At 36.1% G+C, this 25,671-nt stretch overlaps 1 protein-coding gene across 1 annotated transcript in view; it reads left to right on the forward strand.

Annotated features, from left to right (window-relative positions):
- Positions 1-25,671, forward strand: part of NUBPL (NUBP iron-sulfur cluster assembly factor, mitochondrial) — a 245,613-nt gene that overhangs the window by 12,072 nt on the left and 207,870 nt on the right. The window contains exon 4 of the mRNA XM_054577918.1: positions 24,147-24,237. Coding sequence (XP_054433893.1) covers positions 24,147-24,237 — 91 coding nt within the window. The remainder of the gene's footprint in view (positions 1-24,146; positions 24,238-25,671) is intronic.

Below are 25,671 nucleotides of genomic sequence, written 5' to 3' on the forward strand. Positions count from 1 at the left end.
CTGTGCCAGTGTACCCAATTGTCATTTATTTCTCATTTTCTGTAAGTTGACTCCTTATTGCATGCTATTGAATTTTCTCTTTTAGTTACTGACTCTCTGCCAAATATACGTATTTGTTCTACTCTTGAATCTACTTGATTTCCTGCTGCATTTGATAGTGCTGACCACAGGTGCTGACCTTAGAGAATATTTGTCTGGCTTTCACATCATTCTGTCTCGATTTGTCTCTCTTTCTCTGACTTTTTTTGAAAAAATTTTTTATTTATTGATTTTAGAGAGAAGGAAAGGGGGAGGGGGGAGAGAGAGAGAGAGAGAGAGAGAGAGGTATAAATTTTGTTGTTCCACTTATTTATACATTTATTGGTTGATTCTTGTATGCGCCCAGACCGGGGATCAAACCTGCAACCTTGGTGCATCAGGATGACGCTCCAGCCAACTGAGCTACCCGGCCAGGGCTCTTTCTCTGACTCTTTGAATTTTCTCTCCAACTTTTCATGTTACTCCATTTTTACACGTTTTTACTTTTCGCTCTCATACTTATGTATCCTTACTTTGTCTTCATGCACTGCCTCTTCGGTGTCTGTCTCTTTTCTAAAGTCCACATCTTTATTTTCAGTAGTTTACTCAACATCTTCATTTAATGTTATGTAGATAGGTCAGATTTAAATGATCAAAATGGAACCACCATAATTTTCTTCCTCTCCAAAACCTGTGTTCCTTAATAATTCATTTAATGTTTCCATCACTATTTCTATTTTATCTATCAGTGTGTAACAAACTACCCTAAACGATATAAAGCAACAACCATTTTTATTAATGTCACAGATTCTTTGGAACAGGAATTTTGACAGAGCACTGTAGGGATGGCTTTCCCTGTTTCTACTAAGTTTGGGACTTCACCAGGGAAGACTCAAATTGCTAGGTAGTAGAATTATCTGGAGGCTCTTTACTCACATTTTTGGTGCTTGGACTGGGATTGTTGTTAATCAGGATGTCTTTACATGGCCTTTCCATGGGCTTCCTCACAGCATGGTTAACCTTGGTGTAGTTGGACTTCATAACCTGTGGCTCAGGACTCCAAGAGTTAGCGTCCTAGTGAACAAGGAGGAAGCTGTATCGTCTTTTGTGACTTAGCCTTGGCTAGATTCTGTATTGAAGTATTCATGTGTATTCCCAGTTAAAGGGGTGGAGACACAGACCTCACTTCTTGATGGGAGGGATAGCAAAAAATACTGTGGCCATGTTTTAAAACCATCATACCAGACCTGCTGATGTCCTATTTAGAAATCTTGATATCATCCTTGTTTCTCATTTCACTCATCCCAGTTCATTTTTATATATCAGTCACTGAGTGCTGGCCTTTTAATTTGAGAATTATCTCCTTTTCTCTATTTTCACAAACCTAGGAAAGCATTTTATCACATTTCACTTAAGAGTATTCTGTCACCTCTTAAATGGTCTATATAATCTCTCCCATCTTGAGTTAAATAATGATTCCCATATTGATTATAGGATAATTCTTACTTCATACAAGTCTCTATACAAGTTGCTTAGCTTAGTTACTAAATGTTGGCTCTACATAAATTTCCACCTTGCACTTGACTTTGCTTCAAGTACTCCTTTCCATTGACTGTGTTCCTTGCCTTTTTCACCTAGCTCCTTTAATTCTTCACGTATTATTTTGCTTGTCACTTCCTCTGTGAAGCCACCTTATTCTTTCTATCTTTATTTATTAAAAAAATTTTTTTATATTGTTGTTCAAGTACAGGTGTCTCCATTTTCCTCCGCTACTCCCCCATCCTCTTGACCCCACCTCCAAACCTCAATCCTACCACCCTCTGGCTTCCTCATGCATCCTTTATACATATTTCTTGCTGACCCCTTCACCCTCCCCTCTGGTTACTTTGTTCTTTATTTCAATGTTAGTTTGTTCTTTATTTCAGTGTCTCTGGTTATATTTTGCTTGCATGTTTGTTTTCTTGATTAGATTCCACTTATAGGTGAGATCATATGGTATTTGTCTTTCACCGCCTGGCTTATTTCACTTAACATAATGCTCTCCAGATGCGTCCGTGCTGTTGCTAAGGGTAGGAGCTCCTTTCTTTCTGCTGAGTAGTATTCCATTGTGTAAGTGTACCGCAGTTTTTTGATCCACTCATTTACTGATGGACACTTAGGTTGCTTCTAACACTTGGCTATTGTAAATTGTGTTGTTAGGAACATTGGGGTGCATAGGTTCTTTTGAATTGGTGTTTTAGGATTCTTAGGGTATAATCCCCACCGTGGAACTGTTGGGTCAAAAGGCAGTTCCAATTTTAATTTTGTGAGGAAATTCCATACTGTTTCCCACAGTGGCTGCAGCAGTCTGCATTCCCACCAAGCCTTCGTAATGCTTTCAAATAATGTTTTTTTTTTTTTTCTATTGCTTCATATGTTTGTCTCCTGCTATTAGAGTGACTGTGGCTTCCGCGAGGTCATGGACTGCTTTTTAAAATGTCTGCCACTGTTGCCTGGCTCATTATTATGTGCTCAGTAAATGCTTGTGAGGTGACTGAAGGCAGATTACACTTTGGTGGAATTCTCCAAAGGTTTCGACTGTTACTGGGCTTTTTCAAATGTCTATAACATTACCAAGTAGTATTTATTTATTTATTTTACCCTAGGAGAATTATGCTTAGAGAAGCTTTCAAATAAGGGAGTTTATATTCTGTGCTTGAACGTTTTTATTTCTGTTAAAACATACAACAAAACCCCAAAACTTATATTTGAAATATTATTTTTGTGTGCCAGAGAATTTCGGGAAATGGGAAAGCATTATATTTAAAACAAGCTTTGATAAGATTAAAGTCTATGAGAATAAAGTTGAAATCAGAATAGTATTGTGTTTTTGGTTGTGGTATTTTAAAACTTTAAATTTGTCCTTGAAATATTTTGCATTACAGATTTCATTCCAGCTTATTTCTTTTTGGTCAGGTACATGTGATAGTTCATTTTTGGCAGTTCCACTGTGTGAAAGGGCCAGGGTCAGCACCGCTATGTAGAAGTGGGTCAGTGAGTGTTCTGATGAAAGGGAAAAAACTTTTAAAGGGTCTTTATTTATTGTTGGTGTAATAAAACAAAATAATTATAAGCTTGCTTCTGCCTTCATTCCTCAAATGTTGTGCCAAATGAACCACATCAACCAATTTTACAGAAAATGGATTGCTGTTTTAAATAGTTTTTTAGATACTATTCTTAAGAATCTTCTTCAGAAAGTCTCCTCTCTTGTCTTCCAAAAGGACATAAGTCTCCTTTGTACTTATGTAAAAATATTCAACAGCTGCTTTAGGAGAGCAGGTAGCTTGTTCTAATTCAATGAGTGATAAAGTATAACCACCTATTTTCAGCTGAACTGGAAGAACTGTATCCTACTGTTGCTTTAAAAGGTAATTTTATTACTGTCAGGACAGATAAGCTAGAATTTTCTAAGAACAATAAATGACAAGTTGGTTTACTGCCTGTGGCTCATAAACAATTTAACATTCTTAAATTAAGGTAGGAAAGTATTCCGGTAGTCTTTGTATGCAGTGTAGATTTCCTGCACTGAGACAGGGTTGCCCTGTGTTTAGATATTTCCTGAATTGAACAAGACACATAAGGTTTCTCCAAACCCTGGAACAACCGTTAGCTCTCAATTTTGTGCTAGAATGTTATCTGGACTGTGATGGGGCTCTTTCCCAGTCACCATGGAAACTGACCAAGGCTCTATCTAGTCCTATTCTTTAGGCTATTTGGGGAGGCTTAAATAAAAGATGACCATCATATCTAATCCTCTTCTCTGCATATGTATTTGCTTTAAAAATAATGAAAAATATAGCTTATTTAAGGGAGTATAGGGTATACATGTATCATATTTCTGTTAGGCTATTTAAAACATTTTATGCAGCTGAAGAGTATTCCTGCCAAGAAACAATGAAAATTACTATTTTGGATGGGCATAATTTCATTGGTTTGTGATTTTGTCTGTTGGCCTCTGTGCTTATATATACAATGGAATAACAAATGTTATATTTCCATTTACCTGCTTAGTGCTGGAGAGGGAATCATAGAAATTAAGGCGTGGGTATTTTATTATGCAGTTGTCAAATGAAATATGGTTTAAGTTATGGTGTCAGAGACATACAAGTTAAAAGCATCTACGAAGAAATAAGGTAATTAAATATTTAGATATTATAGACATTTAATAGTATCTTTTGAAATAACCATTTGGTAGCTGAAGTTAGGAAAGGCTTTATATATATGGTAATCTTTAGAAGTCTGAACCTTGACAATCCTATGTCCTTGGTGAGGAACTAGTGAACAGGGGAGGAAGATCAGAGCAGAAGCTATCTGAGGAGTTTCCTAGCGCTGAGAGAAGAGTCTTATTTTTAATTAGTTAATTTAAAAAAAAATTGAGGTGAAATTCACACTGGCAGAAGAGTTTCGTGCTGTGAGCCACACTGATGGCATTGTTCCAGGTTCAAGGGTGTATTTCATGTTCAATGTCCGACTCTGATTTAAAGAGGCAAAATGGAATCTTGGATGATTGAGGCTTCCTTTTGGTTGCTTCAAATAACATAATTTCCTTTAATGTCCAAGAAATACTGTTTTATGAAATAAAAATGAAGGGTGTAATGCTCAGTGCTTCTACAAAGAGAGAGCCTTTCAGTCATTTGTTTGTGTACTTACTGAATACTTACCGTATGCTAGGCACTTTTCTGGGTCCTGGAGATATAGTGGTAAAAAAAGTCTTAAGTTTCTATTTTTAAGGAGTTTACTGTCTAGTGCAGTGATTTTCAACCTTTTTCATCTCATTGCACACATAAACTACTAAAATTCTGTGGCACAACAAAAAATATATTGTTTGCTTATCTGACCAGAAAAGGGGTATACTTTTATTTGATTCCCACTGAATGGCTGTTGTTGTGTTGGCTGTTGTCATTTTTTAATAATTTGACAATCTAAGGAAAAAGAGGTCAGTGCACCTGACTAAATAGTCAGGCATTGCACGTTTTAAAAATTCTTGTGGCACGCAAGTTGAAAATTGCTGGTCTAGTGGAAGAGATATAATAAATAGACATATATTTTTAGGTTATAATAAGAGTTATGAAAGCTAGAAAAGCTAGTAAAGGAAATAGAAAGTGATGGGAGGTGCTATTTTAGATTGGGTTGTCGGAAAGGGACTCTCTGAAGACATTTGAGTAGAGATCTAAATGAACTGAGAAACTGGGCCACAGGAAGAGCCCAGAGGTGGATCAACTTGGATTGTTTGAAGAATAGCAGGAAGGTCAGCGTGACTAGAGTGGACTAGGGGAGCAGTAGGCAGTGGCATGTCATCCAGACCCTGATAAGCCATGGTAGAAATTTGAACTTTTTTTCTGAGTATGATGTGGATTTTTATTCAGGACAGTGACTTGATCTACTTTATTCCTTAAAAGATGCAACTGTGTTGTAGAGCATGGGCTGTAGGGAAATAAGGATGCCAGCAGGGAGACTTACTAGTAGCTAATATAGAAATTTAGGCTAAAGACAATAGCTTGGGCTTTCATCTACCTTGGTAAAGGTGGTGACATGTACTTGGGTTATAAAAATATTTGCAGAGAGAGCCAGGAGGACTTCCTGATGAGTTGGATGTGGATGGTGAAGGACAGAGATGGTTTCTTCTTTTTTGGGGGGGATAGTAAAATGACTTATGTAACATAAAATTTATGTTAACCACTTTTTAGTGTATAGTTCAGTGGCATTAAGTACATTCATATTATTGTACGACCATTACTTCTATCCCTTTCCAGAACTATTGTATTATTCCAAACTGACACTGTAACCATTAAACAATAGCCCCCTATTCCCTCTATCCTCAGCCCATGGCAACCACCATTCACTTTTGTTCTATATGAATTTGACTATTATTCTAGATACCTCATATAAGTGAAATCATGCCATATCTGTCCTATTGTATCTATATTATTTCACTTAGCATAATGTTTTCAAGATTCATCCATGTTGTAGCATGTATCAGAATTTAATTACTTTTTTAGGTTTCTTGGTGTTGATAGTTCCTGAAATGGAAAAGACTTCTGAAAAAGAGGTTGGAGGTTAAAATTAGTTCTCTTATCATATCTTAAGTTTGAAATGCTTAATAGACACCTTAGTGAATGTGTTGAAAAGTCCAGGACTCAGAGAAGTTGGGGTTCAAGATTTAAATTTGGGTGTCCCCAGAGTATGAGTGGTATTTAAGACCATGGAATTGAACAGGATCACCTGGGAAATCAGAGCGGATTTGAGAAAATCGTCTGTTAACTAGTAGTACACTTTAAGGTTGTGTTAAAGGAATAAACATATTCTAAGATTTGTCTAAGTTGCTAGGACTATAGAGTTTTAAAAATAGACATTGATTTAAAATGCCCTAATTGGTATAGCACATTGGTTTTAAGTGGTTGTCTGCTTGTTATTTTATTAGCCAATTCCTTTATTTTCTTTGGCTTAAAATAGTGGTAAGTTTTGTTGTTTTAGGAGTTCTCTGAGGAATTAAAAAAATAATCTGTGTCAGGATGAATTGGGTGCTGACTAGAATGGTTATTTCCAAAAGCTACACAGCATAGAATTTTATCATGGTAGGGACAATTTGAAAATTAATAGATGCCAGTGATAATAGAATAGAGGGGGCTTGTTTATGAACAGAGTATTTTAGTGAGCAAACACCAGCTGTGCATGAGTAAGGGTGGCACTCATCCAGGGGAAGGACATTTTGGGGTAAATTTGTGTACTTGTTTTTTTTTTTTAAACAGCAGAGAGGCTTTTTAGTTAGACTGCTGGTCTCTTTTCTTTTCCAAAGGATTAAATTTCAAAAGAAGGATCAGACCACTCTGGTGGGATGAAGTGGGAGTGGAGGACATTTTTGGAATAAGAGGGATACTTGCAACAATACTAGGATAGAACATTCCCTAGACACTGTGGTTAATAGGCATTTGACCAAGCACTTAGGAGCCAAATCTTAATATTACTTGTTTCCCTCCATTTAATGAGAATTGCTGAGCTTAATTAGCTCCCAATTTTGTCTTACAATGATCTCACCACAGAGCTTGTGAATACTAATTCTTTTAAAAGAATTTCTCCATTATAAATAATACATGTTTTGAGCATTGAATCTTTGCAAAAGTATTCTCATGGTAGAAAGTGTTTTTATAGTGGAGAAAAAAGGGTTTGATTTCATATTACTAAAGGATGTTATAAGTAATCAAAAGAAAAAGGGAAATTTAAGCATCTACAGAGTCTACCAAATGTCATTTTTAAAGGAGGAAATTGAAGTCAGGAAAGAATAAACTTGCTTGGAAACAAGCCCTATAAATGGAACTTGAGTAGCTCACATCTGCCTTTGACAAAATCCCCTGCAAAGCTGCTGCTTCTCCTTGAGGTCGTTCAGTTAGGGCTCTGCCATTTTCGTATTTGCCATGGGAATGATTGCAATAATATAAATGATGTTTTATTTTTATACATGATTAGATAGGGAAGATTGAAGCCAGCTGTTGTTTAAGTGCGTGTCTTATGAAACATTGCAGGGAATATGACAGAGGCAGTGGTAAATCAAAGGTGGAGGCTATTTCCAAGGCTGGTGGAGCAGGGGTGGGACAGATAACCTCTCTTGTTTCTCTTGGTGACTTTTGGTTTGGGCTCTGGCAGAGTTAGATAGGGTAGCTGATAACATCACATGGCCTCTGATTTTATGGCTCAGTTTGTAAAACTGGAGACCCCAAGTCATTCCTTTTAAATGTGTTTATTAATTCTCTGCTATGTGTCAGGCACTGTGGTAGAAATTTTGAATACCCCGGTGAATCAGACAGTCTAAGTTGTTTATTTATGCCTGTGACAAGTGCTGCAAAGTAGAAATCCTGTTGTCATGAGAACATGTCACAGGATACTGAACCTAATGTGAGGGTTCAGGGAAGACTGCCTTGAGGGAGTAATATTAGTCACACCTGTCTTTCTACACCCGCCATTACTCTCTGTCCCATTACTCTGTTTTATTTTTTCTTGGTAATAATTATAGCAACAAATTTTCTATCTCTATCTATCTATCTATCTATCTATCTATCTATCTCTATCATCTATCATCATCTATCAATCATCCTTTCTGTCCGTGTCTCTTGCACCCCCATAAGAGTGAAAACTCCTGGAGAGCAAGAGCCTTTGTGCCAGAAAACACTGAATGGAAAGGAGCGTAGCGGGGTGAAGGAACCTAAAGAAGGCCAGTGAGGTGGTAGTCAGTGTAAGAGGGAGAGCAGCAGTCTTGGAGACCATGTCAAGAATTTTAGAACTTTGGAATTTATCCTAAGGGCAATGGGAAGCAATTTTAAGCAAGGGATAGACATGATCAGATTTTCTTAAAAAACTACTTCACTGTTGTATGGAGAATGAAGGGGATGTTAGAGTAGGCACAGGAGACTAGTGTAGGCTATTAGTAACCTAAGCAGGAGAGCATGATGATGTCTTAGACTAGGGTATTGGCTGTGGAAATGGAGAGGAGGTAAAATTGGTAGATCTTAATGATGGATTGGATATGAGAGAGGAAAGAAAGGAGTCAAGGATGACCTCCATTCCAGGTTTCTTAGTTGTACAACTAAATTGATGTCACGTACATTTTCTCAATACATTTGAAAAATAATTTACATATTTAAAGTTTGGTATGTGATGGAATTGCCCCTGATTGTGAAAGTTCAGCGAATGTGTTGAACTTTGCCAGTGAACTTCTTGTCAAGATAGAAAACACAGTACTTTTGAGTCTGTGCTGTCTTACCTACCAATCAATAATTTATGCATTTGCTTAAGACTTGCTAGTTGTTATAATTCAGAGTTATAACAATTGTTATAGCAGTTTTTTTAATGGTTCTATTGAGATATAATTCACATACCTTACAAATCATCTGTTGAAAGTGTACAATTCAGTGATTTTTAACAGTCACAGAATTGTGCATCCGTCACCATCAATTTTAGAACATTTTCATTACCCCTTTAAAATATTGGACCTCTGAGCCATCATTCCTTAAAATCCCCATGGATCTCAGCCCTATACAGCTACTAATTTACTCTCTTGTCTCTCTAGATTTGCCTATTTTGGACATTTCATAGAAATGGAATCATGTAATACATGGTCTTTTGTTGCTAGCTTCTTTCACTTAGCATAATGTTTTCAATGTTCATGATGTTGTAGCATGTATCAGTTCTTCACTTCTTTTTATTGCTGAGTAATAGTCCATTTTATAGATATACCATATTTTATTTATCCACTTCATTAGTTGATGTACATTTGGGTTGTTTCCTCTTTTTGGTTATTATAAATAATGCTTTTATGAATATTTGTGTGTATGTTTTTGTGAGAACATAAATTTTCAGTTCTCTTTGGGCTGTACCTAGCAGTGGACTTGCTGGGTCATGTGATAACTCTGGGTTTAACCATTTGAGGAACTGCCAGATTGTTTTCCAAAGTGGCTCTACCATTTTACATTTTTGCTAGGAGTGTACAAAGACTCTAGTTTTTTACTTCCATGCTACTACTTACCTTCTTTTTTTAAAAATTTTGGAATTATTTATATTTTATTTATTTATTTGTTTGTTTTTAGGGAGATTATTTTATTTTTCCATTACCATTTAGCCCCCTTATTCTTCTTTTCAAATGTAGGCATCCATGTCAACGTGAAGTGGTTTCTCATTGTGGTTTCCCAACACTGTTTCTATGGGCCTAAAATGATAATGAGATTAAAGCTGGTCCATTTACTAGTTGACATAGAATTCAAGAAGCTATTTAAATCATAAGAGAGTAGAGATGAATTGGCATATATAAGCAAGTATTTGAAGTGTTTTCTGAGGCTTTACATTGCCTTTCGGGTTCTCATTTAGCAATTAATAGTTAAAACATTTTGTACCTTAAGTTTAAAAGGGTTGTGAGTTTCCAGAAAAATAATTTTCACAAATGCCTCAAATATTTTTGTTGCAGTTTTTCTTTCCCTTTAAAGGGCAATCTTCATCCCTTTTATGTCCTAAACAACATATTTGAGGTTGCCTAGGTGATTATGGACAAATTCAGTTGAACAAACCAGGGACCATCGTATATCAGTGTTTACTCATGGGTGCTAGCTTCACAATACTTCAGCCTTGTGGGAGAGACAGACATACATATTTACGTACATATGATAAGATATGTAATACTAAGATACACATATTATTAGGAAGAATGTGGTAAGTACAGCAGTTGGTGAGTATAAACACAGTATGTTCATACCAGAGTGGACAGAAATTAATTCCAGTTTTAAGCAGAGGCAGTAATTTGAAGGCTAAGTAGAATTTGGCAGGTAGGAAAATAACAAAGTAAGAGAATTATAGGTTGAAGGAATTATGTGAGCAAAGTTATGTAGCAGGAAATTTATTATAAGGTGTTTAGAATGAGAAGTAGTCTGCATGACTATAGTGTATCGTATATTGGGATAAGAAGGCTTGTGAGAATCCAGTTGAAGATATACTGGATTTATTTGTAAAGGAGTTTGGGTTTTGTCCTTGATCAGTGGGATACATTAGAAAGTTTTCTACTAGTGTCTGGTTTGTGGTAAAATCTGTGCCTTTTAAAGAAAAGCTCATAGTGATGTTGAAGGACAAATTAGAGACAGATTGGAGGCAAGGGAGTCTGTTGCAATAGCCAGAGTAAGAGTTGATTTATCAACTGAAATTGGCTTGAAAATGGAGGTTTATTATTTAACAAGAAATCTGGAAGTTAAAGAGCTGGTTAAAAAGCATTCTAACTATATCAGGGCTCTGAGTTGACATTTCTGCATTTCTCTTGGCTTAACCTTTATGGTTACAAGTTGGCTGTCTCACTTAATCACAAAGAGAAAGAAAAAGGGTGTGCTTTCATATTGTATTTTTGTTAAGAAAGAAAACTTTCACCATGCGCTCTCCAGCTTTACTGATTAGGATTGGATCTCGTGAATTTGACTTAGCTGCAAGGGAGGCTGGGATGTGGGGAATCTGACATTTTCCACCTTTAGTGAGAGGTGAGCCCTTCCTATGAAAAGAAGGAGGCGGGGTAAGGGTTCTCAGTGGGTAGCAGCCAGTAGGTGCTAATGTCCTCTGGATAGTAGTTAAAAGGCAAAAGAAGAGACAAATTTAAGAAACAGAAGGGAAGGAAGAATTGAAGATGACTCCAGGTTTTGGTGGTAAATAAAGAAGGGCGATGTCATTTTAAAAAATGTATTTCCCAATCTAAAAGAGAATTGGGTCCTTACTCCATTCATAACACTTATTGAATATAAAATTTGTTGTCTAATACCCTATAACCTCACCTTCTAATCACTAAACAAACATAAAGGAGGCAGTTTGAGGTAGTGCGGTGGTTTTTAAGTGCTAGTCCTAGACCAGGGCCAGCTTGCTGCATAAGAATCACCTGGGGAGCTTGTTAAATAAATCAGAATCTCTGTGAATTGATATTTTTAGGTCTGGGATTTGACCAGTTTTGTTAACAAGTTTCCCAGGTAATTCTGTTACCCAGCTAGGTTTGGGTATATTTGGTAGGATAAGTGTGACCTTTGGTTTTAGGCAAATCTGAATTTGAATCCAACTTTTTATTTACTGTGTGAACTTGGGCAAGGTACTTGACCTCTCAGCTCAGGTCTCTCATCTATGAGATGTGTAATAGTAATAATAGCAGCTACTTCACAGAGCTATTGTGAAATATAGTTATATATGTAATGTTTCTAGCATAACAACTTGCACACAATAAGGATTCAGTAACTGACTATTTTTATGTGTGTTAGCATGTAGTAAGTACTGTACATTTGATTTAGCAAAGAAACGCAGATGTCTATACAGCTACAACAGAAAAAAAAAGGAAGCAGAGTATAATAAATTGCTTCTCTTTTTGCTTAGTACCCATTGTAGTCAATAACTGGTTTCCTTTTGGGCCAGCCAGATATCTTCTAGGCTTGAGCGTATGAGCCTTTGTTTATTTTATTACTGAATTTTGGATGTGTCTGTTCTTTGTAATCTCTATAAGTATGTAATTTACAAATTGGCTCCTATACCAAAGGCCCTAAATCCAATTTCTGTGAATTATGTAACTTAATATTTAATAGAAGCTATTTTCACAGTGATGTTATATAAAACCTTAAACTAGACATGATTCTTGCTCTTATAAAACAATCCCCCCCAAACTAATACCATATGTCAACTGTAGTTGAAAAATAAAAAAAATGCTAAAAAGAGAAAAGCAAATTGGTATAATAATTGAAAGTCCTGGATTTCAACGTCAGTTCTCCCATCTACTTTTCGTATGACCTAATTAAAGCAAGTCACTTGAAAAAAATAAAACACCCACAAAAATGAAAACAAAAAACCCCAGACAATGTCAAATAAAAGTAATAAGTGCACATTAAAAACTATTTTGTTATTCTTAAACCTTATGTTACATAATTGCCTGGTTTAATAATTAAAATGTTATTTTGGATGGTTGTCTTGTGTGGCAAATAACTACTTGCTGAGAATAAATGCTCATTTTTTTTCCTGTTTCAGTGCATAAAGGGGTCTTGGTGGAAGAAAAGACACTGACACTGAGTATTTACTTTTTGCTAGGAATTTGACTTAATTTATCTCACTGGAGAGAGGCAGCATGTTGTAGTGGTTGCCTGGACTCTGAAGGCATACTGCCTGGGTTCCTGTCCGTTTTTGCACTTAAGAGGTGCCTGACTTCAGGCAAATTATTTACCTTTCTGAGCGTTGGTTTCTTCATTGACTGTTATTATACACCTACATCATAAGCTTGTTATGAGGATTAAATAAGCTATAATACATAAGTACAGTGTTTGGGAAGTGCCTGGCATATAGTACTATATAACTGTTAGCTATTGTTTAAGTTACACAAATTCACACTACTCTTTGATCTCACAAAAATTCTGTAATGTAGGAATCTTTTTAATTTTTATTTTATAGGTAAGAAAACTGAGGTCCGGTGAGCTTTGTTAACTTATCCACAATCACACATTTGTTTAGTGATGCAAATCCTGGTTTGCTTCTTCATGCATTCTACTGTGCCTTTAATGTGTTAGTTGTTTTTAAAAATCCTAAAATGGTAATCATTTATGTGATTCATATGGTTTTGATTTTCATTTGTCAAAAAAAAATTTGCTACTTGGCAATAGAATTAATAGAATATCTGTTAGTGAACTTTACAGTTTAGTATTTTGAAAAAACCTATTATTGATCTTTTAAAACATTGCATCATGGGGTAACTGAGATATTTAAAAAGTCACTGTGTATTACAGTACCTTAAAATTAATTACATAAATATGCATAAATATAACTTACCTGGGGTTAGGTAATTATATTTTCATAACATCATTTTGTTGGTGATGGTAATAATGGTTGGTACCTTCTGGGTTTTTCATAATTTTTGAATTTTATTTTTAATTTGTTGTAGAGTTACGTATGTATTTCAATATAGTACAATTTTTAAATTTCACTCATGATCTGAATGTCATCTGCAATTAAGTAGATTATCTAAATTCTTAAATTGCTAACGATAACCACTAATGTTTATTAATAGTATTAATTGACTTGAGATATGTGTGTCTACCCTCTGTGGAATCTTTTATAAGAATAATTCTGTGTGCTGGATAAGGAATTTAATGTCAAATATTAAACTGAAAGATAAAGCAGTGTTTTCTTTTTTAAATTAATGGTGTAATAGAGGAGTGAAGTGTGTTATAATAGATCCTAAAGCCAGTCTTCTATTAGGAATTTTCCCATACTTGCTCTTCCTCTTCCTCCATATGCACATAGGCACACATACCAGACTCAGCCAAATAATGAAATATAAATACTGTTTTATATTATGAGATAATGTTTAGATAGGTAAAAAGCCCCGAACTTCTTTTCCTTTCTATTTTCTGTATGGTTTTAGGTAGAAAGCATAATGCATAACATGCTTTAAGATTTCCAATTAGAAGCAATAGCAATTTTGTTTTGAATAGCTCTAAAGAAGCTATTCGCTGTGTGTTTCCTCCTTAGTACCCTTTGGCCTACCTTTTAAATTTCTTTTGGTGAAGTGCAGCTTGCTGCCAGTAATTCATTCTCTCACTTTGCTCATGGAAGTTGCTGAATTTGATTATGAGTTAGAAAGAGAACGGTTACCTTAATTTTATATTTAGTATATTCTTCCTTAGTTTCATGTCATTTAGAACATATTGGTGGCAAAACTGTTGCACATTCTTCGAATTTTATAATCTGATTCTGTCAATAAGTTATCCAGCTCTTTCTCACAGAATAATCTATCTTTTTTTCCTTAATTCTTCTTTCTCGCCCCTGACTCCCCCCCCTTGCCCCCCCCCCGCCCATCCCCAGCAAACTTGACTCTCAGAAACACATCTTCCTCTCTCAGTTTTTTTTCCTCAGTAAATTATTTCCCCCATCACATCTCCTAGAGGAATAAAAAGGGCCCTTAATCCCCAGTGGGGCAGTGTTGGACGGGTCACTGAAAGGACTAGAGCACAGGGCATATGAAGGCATGGATTTCAAAACCAGCTGCTTGGCTCCTGTGATTTTGAATCTGATATGTAGATCAAGTACTCTGTTCACATCCGATTCCTGTGATTGCTGCATTGCTTTTCTTTGGAAGAGCTGCTATCAGAATTATAAGTGCTCTTCCCTGCATTGCAGTTTAATTAAGGACATTCTGAAGGAATTGATGTTGGTTTTCAGTGTTTTTGCAGCAGTACTTTTATCTGGCATGGGAAAAGTTCTTGTTAGGTTTCTAGGTCTAGCAAAAAACTAGCTGGTTTATGTCACAAATAAGATGACATTATTGTTAGGGGTTAGTGTCTAGAAGTATCTTTTACTGCATTTCATGCATTACCATGTTGAAAAAGGTCTTTCTAATTTTTCCTCTGATTTTGAAGAGTTACGAAGGGCATTAATATTTTTTCTTTTTCTTGTTCTTTTTTTTTAGTTGTACAGGGCAAGGATTTAGGGTTTTTATTTTCTTTATGTTAGATGTTTTATCCTTAATTTACTTTTCCTGATGTTTACGTAGATGAAAGTGTGAGACTTAGGGGAATTGCTTTTTGTCCTGATTATCCTGCTCTGGAAAAGAAAAACAAACAAACAAACAAACAAACCCATAACAAAATTCCTGTGCAGCCTTTTTATATTTGAAAAATCCTTTTGAACCTAATCTCGCTAGTGAGCAGGTGTAAATTCCAACCTCTTTTTACCATGTTGTGGCTTAGTTTTCAAAGGTTTAGGTATTGTACTCATATATTTTTTGTTTTTTCATCTTTTTCTTTAATTTTTTGGTCATTTTTACAGCAGCCTACGTAGCCATTTTTTGCACTAGATTTTCTTTAAAAAACTCCCATTTTTCTGGAGCTGAGATCAGTAGAAAAATGAAGATGACATTGGATTTTCCTGGGGAAAAATAGTGATTAGGAATAGACTGAGAGGGAATTTATGATCCTTTCTTTTACAACAGAATATTTTAATTTGTGTACATTATCTAATTTTGAATCCTATAACTGAAAATGTTAGTAAAAAAGTAGAATTTCATGAAATTATACAATGATAAAGCTTAAGAGGGACCTTAAGGATCATATAGTAACCAATCCGGATACTCTACAGAGGAACAAGTAGAGGTTCATTTATTCACTCACTCAGCTGTTTATTCATTCAAGAAATACTTATTTAATGCTTACTGTTTTAGGTGCTTGGGAATATAACTACCCTTTTGAAGTTTTACAGTGAATAGATAATAAACATCACAACTGAGTAGTTTACACAGTATGTTAGAAAGTGATAAACGTAGTTTGGGATAATGGGGAGGGGAAGTGTGTGAAGGTGAGGGTGTTGCAATTTAGAATAGGGTGGGCCCTGCTGAAAATACAATTGAGCAGAGACTTGAAGGAGATGAAGAGTAGTCTGTGTGACTACCTGGGGGAACATCATGTCAGGCAGGCAAAAGAGACATCCAGTTCAAAGGCTAAAGAGTTGGGAGCATATCTAGCTTACTATTTAAGGAATAATAAAATGGCCAGTGTGACTTCTGGAGTAAGAAGTGGACTGAACTCAAAGGTGCTGAAAATTAACAGGGCTGGGAGGCAGGGGTGTGGGGAACTAGATAGATTTTATGGGGTCTGGGGAATTGTAAGTACTTTGGCTTTTACAAGACTGACACGGGAGGGTTGGCAGTGAAGGGTTCTGAATTTTTATTTTTTAATTTAAAGATTTTGTTTATTTACTTTCACAGAGAGGGGAAGGGAGGGAGAAGGAGAGGGAGAGAAACATCAACATATGAAAACTACATTGGTCAGTTGCCTCTCGAGCGCCCCCAACTGGGGACTTGGCCTGCAACCCAGGAATGTGCCCTTACCAGGAATGGAACCCAGTGCTTAATCAACTGAGCTGCACCAGCTAGGGCTGAAGGGTTTTGAACAGACATGATCTGACTTATATTTCAACCCAGTCATTCTGACTGCACTGTTGAGAAGAGATGCTGGGGTAAGATTGCTAGATTTAGCAAATTAATATATGGAACACACACTCAGTTAAATTTTTATTTTCGATAAACAATGAATTTTTTTTGTATACATATATTCCTTGCAATATGTGACTGACTATTCACCCATATGGCAGAATGTTAACTACTTTTATTTTTCCCCTGAAATTTTAAAAATTATATGTTATTGATTATGCTATTATAGTTGTCCTTATTTTTCCCCCTTTGCCTTCCCTAATCCCTCAGGCAATCCCCTCACCAGTGTTCATGTCCACCAGGGTCAGGTGTATAGCTTTGACTACTCCATTTCGTATACTGTACTTTACATCCCCATGGCTATTCTTTAAGTACCTATTTGTACTTCTTAAACCCCCCATCTCTTCACCTGTTCTGCCCCTCCCCTCTCCCATCTGACAGCCTTCTGGTAACTTCTTTTCTCTTGCTTTTAAGAGTCTCTCTTTATCTTTAACTTTTGGCCTTCTACTAATGATGTGTCCTGGAGTGGGCTTCTTTGCATACATCATAATTGTGACTCTCTGTACCTCCTGGACTTGCATGTCTATTTCCTTCAGCAAATTAGGGAAGTTTTCTTTTCACTATTTTTTCAGGTAGATTTCCAATTTTTTTGCTCTTTCTCTTCTCCTTCTGGCACCCATATGAGGTGAATGTTGGGACACTTGAAGTTGTCCTAGAGGCTGCTTATATTATCCTCACTTTTTTGGATTCTTTTTTCTTCTTGTTCTTATTGGTTGTTTTTTGCTTCCTTGTGTTCCAAATCAATGATTTGATTCTCGGCTTCATTCTACTGTTGTTTCCCTATAAATTGTTCTTTATTTCAATTAGTGAATCTTTCATTTCTGACTGGTTCTTTTTTATGTTGTGGGGGTCCTCGCTAAGTTCCTTGAACATCCTTATAACCAGTGTTTTGACACTGCATCTGATAGATTGCCTATCTTCATTTCATTTAGCTCTTTTTCTGGACTTTTGATCTGTTCTTTCATTTGGGCCATGTTTCTTTGTCTCCTTGTTTTATCAGCCTCCTTGTGTTGTTTGTATGTATTAGGTAGAACTGCTTTGATTCTGTGCCTTGGTAGTGTGGCCTAATGTAGTAGGTGTCCTGTAGGGTCCAGTGGCACAGCCTCCCCTATCACCCAGGCTGGGTATTTCGAGGTGCACACTCTGTGTGGGCAGAGTGTACTGTCCTCTTGTAGTTGAGCATTGGTTGCTGTTGGCAGATCAGTGGAAGGGATTTATCCAAGGTCAATCAGCTGCAAGGACTGGCTGTGACCTCTGATCAACCTCCGCCCTCTGTGGAGGAATAGCTGTGCATGGTCAGGGTGGTGGTGCTTCGATGTGATCTGTTGCTGTCTACTTGGTGTATTGGTCCTGGGGTTTCCAGGGTGGTGCAGACCTAGGTCAGCCCCCACCTGTGTTCTGCCCGGGGCACCCTGCCTGAGCTGTAAATCAATCTGAGATGGCTCCTTCTTGTGCTGAACTTGGAGATTTATAGGTGAAGCCAAGCTGTGACTCTAATCTGGCTGCCTTTAGGGCTCACTGAAGCCAGCTGTTGTTTGATAGGACTTAGGAGCCAAGACCAGACATTCTTATGGGAAAGTGTCTTGGGTGGGCCCAGAGGTTTGGTGGGGTAAAGCCTCTGTGGACCTCCAAGGTAGGTTATACAGTGTTAGCCTGGTTGATGGAGACTCAGATATGGCACCTGTCTCCCGGCTCTGTGGGTGGGGGTCTCAGCAGAGGGACCATGGCTTCTGTTTGCCCTGATGCCAGACACCTCAGTCTCTCCCTCTGTACCACTGGTGCCCTTCAAGCTGTCACCCTGGTGATGGAGCTCAGAGGGAGCGAGTCTGAGTAGGTGAGTCGATGTGTGGGTTCTCCAAGAGGAACTGCTTAGGGCTCCAGGAGTCTCCTCAACCAACTCAATCCCCACTGGTTTTCACAGCCAGAAGTTGTGGGGACTTATCTTTCTAGCACTGGAATCCTGGGCTTGGGGGAGCAGCCTAGTGTGGGTCTGGGACTCCTTGCTCCCGAGATATCTCTCCCGAATGTTTGTTCATGGGGGTGTGGGGCTAGCGTGTTCTGCATATGTCCCCCTCATACCAGTCTGGGTGGATGTGGTTTCTTCAATTCCATAGTTGTCAGATTTCCATTCAGCTTGATTTTGTAATTGTCAGACTTCCATTCAACTCAATTTCTGATGTTCCTGAGTGATGGTTGTCTCAAATTTTAGTTGTAATTTTGATGTGGTTGTGCAGAGGTGAGCCATGTTTTCTTACATCGCCATCTTGACCAGAAGTCTCAACTACTTTTTTATAATTAAAAAACCCCACAACTCTTCAATGTTACTGTTGAGTACTGTAGATTATTGTTACCATGACCTTGCTGGTCCCAAGGCTTGGGCCCTTATACAAATGTTTGTGTCTCTCTATCTTGTATTATCTATATTACTGTTTTTCACATTGTGGTTATCTTACACCCTAGAGTAGTACAAATGCAGTTTGTTGGACCCTAACCCAGACCTACTGAATCAATTTCTTGGGATGGAACAGAGTATCTCCATGACTGCTTACTGTTAGGTTCTACTTACAGTAGTGAACAAAATATACAAAAATCCTTACCCTAATGGAATTAACATTATAGTGGGGAGATATAATAAACAAGGTAAGTAAACATATAGTATGTTAAATATTGATATAGGTGCAAAGAAGAAAGAAAAAAGCAGGAAGGGAAATAGGGACTATCCAGTGTAGTCATGAGGTAGTCACAGTTTTAGACAGGATGGCCAGTGCAGGTCTCATTGCATAGTGATGTTTGAATCAAGACTTGAAGAAGTGACAGAGAGAACCAGGATATGGGGGGATGGGGAGTGGGCAGAATTCTTGGCTGAAGGAACAGCAAGTACTGAAGTCCTAAGGCAGGTGTATGCCTGTTGTGTTAAAGACATTGTTGTGTTAAAGGCAGTGTGTCAGGAGTGGAGTGAAAAGACGGAACATAGTAGGGGATGAGAAGAAAGAGATAAAGGGGAGTACTGTTGATTGCTGCTGTTTAGGCTTTATGGTATGTTGGGGAGAGTTGGATCCTATGTCCAGCTGTACCATTACCTCTGGGAGTGTTTCTTCATCACTAAAAAGTGCACAGAAGATGATCTTATAGGTTTCTTTCTGCTTTAAAATAGTCTTCAATTGAAATCTATTATTTCACTTTCTTTTCTACTTTTTTAGCTTTTTTGCAAGCAATTAGTTTATCATTTGAAATTCTTCCATACTGTTCATGAACTCATCTTTCTTTGTGCTCCATCCAGCCAGGTAACTTTTTCCTTTATGTTGCCCTTGTTTCTCCTCTTTCTTGACTGAACTTGAAGACTTTAGATAGTCCTGTGATAGAGTATGAAATAATTTTATTATCACCATGTCTAATTTTTAGTTCTTCTGACAATAGGATTTATAGCTAATATTAGCTAATAGAATTAGGAAACATACTGCTATCTACTAAGAGATTGAAATTCTTATGAAAGGAAGCTTGATTTAAAACTAGACAGAAAGAGAAGAAGGATGAGGCTTGAGCCAACTCTAAATTGAACAAATCTCATTTGCTAGTTAAAAGTTAAATGGAATGGAATGTGCAGATAATCATGGGATTCTTAACTGAGTACTTCTAAGGAAAGGACAACCTTTAGATAGGTCTTAGTCCTAAATTAATGTTTACTTACAAATAATGGGGTGGAACCACTCTAAGATGATGTTTTGATGGGTTCTATTAGCAGACAACATAGATAAAAGGAACATATCACGAAGCTTTACAGTCTTTTTTAGTATAAATTCTTTTGGGAGAACAAAGTAGTATCAAAACTGTTGTCAGTGCCTTTGAAATCAAACAAACAAAAAAAAGAATTTGTAGGCTTTCAAATTGCAGCTTTCATGTAGTAATAATGAAACAGTATAATCACTCTAAATAATTCTGCCACCTTTTACAATTTTTACAAGGTATTATGAATTATAAAGAAACAAATCAAAAATTCTAAATAGCATCTTGGGGTTTGATCTCTCTTGTGTTATGTCACCTGCTAGACAGTGAGTACTGCAAGATTCAGAAAAACGAGTATAATATTAGGTACCAGTGTATTAGGTTAAGTTGTATGGTGACAATAAAGATGGCAATCATACTTTACGATAGTAAGTTTATAGTTATTTTTGCTAATAATAATTTTCTTTATCTGTTGTGTATTTGGTGAGGCTTTTGTACTGATTACTCTTTTGAGCCTGGCTGAAATTAAAGATAAGGAAAAACCTAATTGGAACTTTCTTTACTAAATATAATTATTTTAGGAGGAGTGAGTGGAAAGGACTCCTAAAACTTGGCTGGTTTGACACCCAGTTGCTTGTATTTATTTATAGCCTCCACCTTGCTTACTTATTTTTCCTATAGTATAAAACTGTTTGGAAAATTTAAATTGATAGACTATACTCTTAAAGTGGAGTCTATTTAAAATAATGGAGGAAAAGTAAAATAATAAATTATGGGTAACAAATGAAGATTATTTGGTATCTTTTGGACATTATTGAATTTTAGACTTGGAAATATCTATAAGCTAATTTTTGTGGCTGTGGTATTTTTACTAGGTCAGTAGCTATGCCAGTTCAAAGTACATATGTGTTAATTATCATAGGCTTCATGGACACCAACTTTGCTCATGATATGTAAAATCTAAGCAAGACGTGCTAACTTCCAGTGAGACAGCCTGAAATGTGTACTCTATTTTTAAAAACTAGCCAGTTAAAGATGAGAAGGTAATTTTTGTTGAGCTTCTCTGACACAAGAGATGTCTGTGTCCTGCCTGCTTTTGGTTCTACCAAGATTACCTTATTGGGTGGTTGAATAACTTGGTCATGAAAAAGTTTATTCTCTAAATCAGTGGCAGCACACTATGACCTAAGGACTAAATCTTGCCTGTATGGTAAATTTTTATTGGAACACAGCCATGCTTATTCATTTACATATTTTCTATGGTTGTTGTTATAATAATAGTGCTGAGTACTTGTGGATCAAATGATCCACAAAGTCTTAAAATATTTACTGTTATTTAGCCCTTTGGAAAAAAATGTGCTGACTCCTGCTCTATATTTAATTCTTTTGTAGTCAGGTCCTGTTCAAGTTCTGGGGGGGTATTTTTGTGTTTAATTTCCCATATACTTCATTCTAAGAAAGAATATTTTTTAAAAAGGTCACTTTGAGTTTTTAGTGTCCAGCTTTCTTATCTGTAAGTAGGCATAATATCACCTATGAGGAGTCAATGAGAAATGTAAATAAAGTGCTTAGTGGAGTGCCTGGCACCCAGAGGGAATTCAAGCAATGGGGGAGATATAACCAGAGGAAGTCTAGGTGTTTGGGTGATTTAGGATGGCCTGCTTTTAAAGATAGTGATTTGTCTACAGAGCTGGATGTAATGACCTAGTTTATCCAGGTTTTTAATATAACATGGCTGAGTAACTTCCATCCTTTTATTCCTTCCCTCTTCCTGCCTTTATGCCTCTCTCCTTTCTCTTTCTTCCTTTTGGCCTTCATACCTTCCTCACCCCTCTTTCATTATTTGATATATGTAAGCATTGCTTCTAAATTTAGGTCAGTTGGTAACTACTCTTGGGAGAGTAGTATACAGAGAACCTAACACAGAAGAATCTTCTTTATTCTTAGTTCCATTCTCTAGTAAGCAGAGGAACTCTAAAGTCTTGTAATCTCCCTCCCTACCTTTTTTATTCTTATGTGATGATGTATATTAGCAACCATCTAGATATATGTAAAATTTATTTCTAATACAGCAAATTTTGGGGTAGATCTTTAGTTCTGCCTAATGGTTCACTTTTAGACAGGCATAGTTTTCTTCTAGAAACAGGGTAGATTCTCCCTAACGTTTTGAAGGAAATTTGAAGATCTAGTAATGATAAAATTGAGCCTACCAGTCTTATATTGCAAGCACCTCTTAGTTATCTTCTTGTTTCATGAAAACAAACTTAAAAAGTGGTTATTTTACTTGACAAGTATTTTTAGATCAGTTTGAAACCTGAGACCTAACCCTTTCTAGTTTTTATAGAATTAGTAATAGAAGAGAGCAAGGAAACAAAATCTTAGAATTTTTTTTTATTGATATTTATTATTTTGTGGTAGTCTTTAGTGTTTGTAGGTGTCAGGAGAAAAGATATGGAAAAGAGGTGAAATTCTAGAATAGTAGTTATAGTATCCTAGACTTTCACCTCTTTTCCATGGTTTTTTTCTGTTTTAATTCAACTACATTCTTTTGCTTGTGGTTTCAAAAGGAGTTAAAGTGGGTCAGAGTTTCTCATAGAATGTTCCTGCCCTTTTAATGCTAATACTTAAATTCATTAAACCTAAATTTTATATACTATCATTCTCTTAAAGATAAATGTCCTTTGTGTGTTCTCATTTATTTCACAGTAAGCTGAGACTTTGGTAGAGGTAGATGTACATCCCTAGTTTTTTGCTCTCTGTGAGTCACATAGAGACATTAAGTGGTTTTCTTGGAATTGCAGTTGAGTCAGTAGTATAAAGTTAGGGACATAAATGTTGAATGTACCTTACTTTGTGTATTTATGGGAACCAGGTAGCAAAGTTTAAAAAGTAATTTTGTCTCTATAAATAGGTAGATAACATGGAAGATGAGGACTGTTTAGTTAAAAAAAATGTTTTTTGAGAGGTTAGATGTTTCATCTTGCCAGGAAACAGGGAAAGAAGGAGGAGAGTATAGTCTTGGTGAAACATAACTCAAAGGTATATAGGTAGTATTAGCATGCTGTTTGCTTGTATATGAGAAAAACCAGTCACAGGTTGATTTAGTGTATCAAAGGAGAAAGAGGAGGGGGGATAAGAAAAAATGAAAGATTTATTTGGGAGTAGTGAATTTTGTTTTCTTTTCTTTGGCTAAGCTGATGAATAACTGGCAGCTAGTGAAGAGAACAGTCAGGATATTCTGCCCTAGGGCATCTGGATGGATCATCAAAGAAAATAGGTTTAGTTGTTCATGAATCTCCAGAAGGCCTTGGGTGTTTAACTGTGGCTTGCCAGTAGGAGGTTGTCTCTGTATTATGTCTGCCACTATCCTCCTGAGCATTTCCATGCCAGATCTGCATCAGAATTTCTCACTTGGTTTAATTATGATCTTGTTTTCATGATTAAAACAATTTTTTTTTTTGCGTTCTTTGTTGTGTTAGATGCCCTTTCCAAAGTTAATGATACATCTTCCTGGAGCCACTTAAATCATTATTTTAACATTGTGTGCGTCTAATTTGTTAGTTCTTAGTTCAAAAAGTCTTAGTCTATTTGAGTCTGTATGGGAAATCTGATCCACAATGTGTATGCAGTGGATTTCTCTGGTTAGTTTTCTAGTAAACCAACAAAAATTATTTACCCTAAGCAGTTTATTATCTTACCTTACTGTTGTTTTCAAAGTTTAGGTTATGAATTTGGAATATTTTGCAAATTGTCTTTTCTATAGTCAGACTTACTGTTGTTATGTGTTTTACCTTAGATAAAGAATGGGAATAATCTTACGATAAATTCTGTTTTCTTTCAGTCAAAGACGATTGGATTGTTAGATGTGGATGTATATGGCCCGTCAATTCCGAAGATGATGAATCTGAAAGGAAATCCAGAATTATCACAGAGTAAGTAAAAAGAGATAAGTAGTATGTTAATATAGTTACATTTTTATTTAGTATTTAGTACCTGCTGGTTACTAAATAAAAGTAAGGCATTTTATTATGTACCATGTCCACTCAATGTAATATAATAATTCTGAAAACAGATACGGAGCTAGACTGCCTGGATTTGAATTTAAATTCTGTCGCTGACTATGTGGCTTTGAGTGAATTTTTAACCTCTTTGCGTCTCAACAGCCTCTCCCCACCATGTGTAACTGAGGTTAACAATTGCTGTGAGTAATCACTCAATTACAAAATTGCTGTAAGTAATGCATTTAACACAGTGCCTCGCATATAGTATGTGATCAAAAGTTAGCTCATCACTATTGTCTCTTTATAGTAAATGTACTGATATATGAGAGTATTTGAAAGAAAGTATATAATATATTTGTGTTAGATGAAAATTATTTTCTCTAATCAGACTTTCGTTATATTTGTCTTAAAGGATTCAAAAAACAACAACAGAACCCCAGAATATTAGTTTCTTCCCCCAGCCTTCGGTGCCATTAATAGGACAGAGTAATTTTTTTGAGTAAATCTTTAATATTTACTAATTTTATTATTATATTTTCTCATAAGCTACCAAATATAAAGCTTTAAAAACAAGAAACACTATGCTCAAAATGAAAAATTAGAACAAATAGTAACTTTTCTTGAAAAATGGTTTTAAGTGAAATTAGTTCATTAAAATGTATTTCTAATTATAATGAGTATAAAATTGAATAACTTCTTTTTGTTTCTTATTGGGATTTTACTTTCCATGGATCTAGAACAAAATGACTGTATTTACTGGAGTATTTATTGAATTATCTATCCAGATAATAGAAGTATTTTTTGTTGTTTTTGTCATCATTGAAAGTTAGTTATAGACATTGTCCGCTATTTAAGGTGCTTTTGTTAGTGTATTAGTTGTTGGAGTCAATGACAATGTTAAATTCTGAATAATTATTTATAAGACAATAAGGATTCTTCTTAACATTTTGAAGGAAACTTGATGATCTAGTGATGATAAAATTGACCTTAGCAGTTTTATATTGTAAGCTACCACTTAGTTGTTTTCTTGTTTCATGAAAATATAAACTTAAAAAGCTAAGTTATTCTAATTTCTTTATTTGTCGTCCTTTTAGTGGAATTCATTCTTAGTTTGCACATATGTGACATGAACCAAGATGTCAAACTTTCACAGAAAATGGAGTAAGGAATCTGCGTACTTTAAATGATAGATTCATTATGTCTGTTTCTTGCTTAAAGTAATGTGAAAACTGGTGCCTGCAGCCTGCGAGATGGCCAGTGGAGCCCGTAGTGTCAGCCTTTTCTTAAGTAGTCTGCTCAGTCTATGCCAACATAAATGCTTGAAGTGAGCTTTAATTTCTTTTTGTTTTACTGAAGTTGTAATCT

The sequence above is a fragment of the Pteronotus mesoamericanus genome, unplaced genomic scaffold, assembly GCF_021234165.1.
Source record: "Pteronotus mesoamericanus isolate MK-2021 breed Mesoamerican mustached bat unplaced genomic scaffold, CSHL_Meso_final contig_46, whole genome shotgun sequence".
NCBI lineage: Eukaryota > Metazoa > Chordata > Mammalia > Chiroptera > Mormoopidae > Pteronotus > Pteronotus mesoamericanus.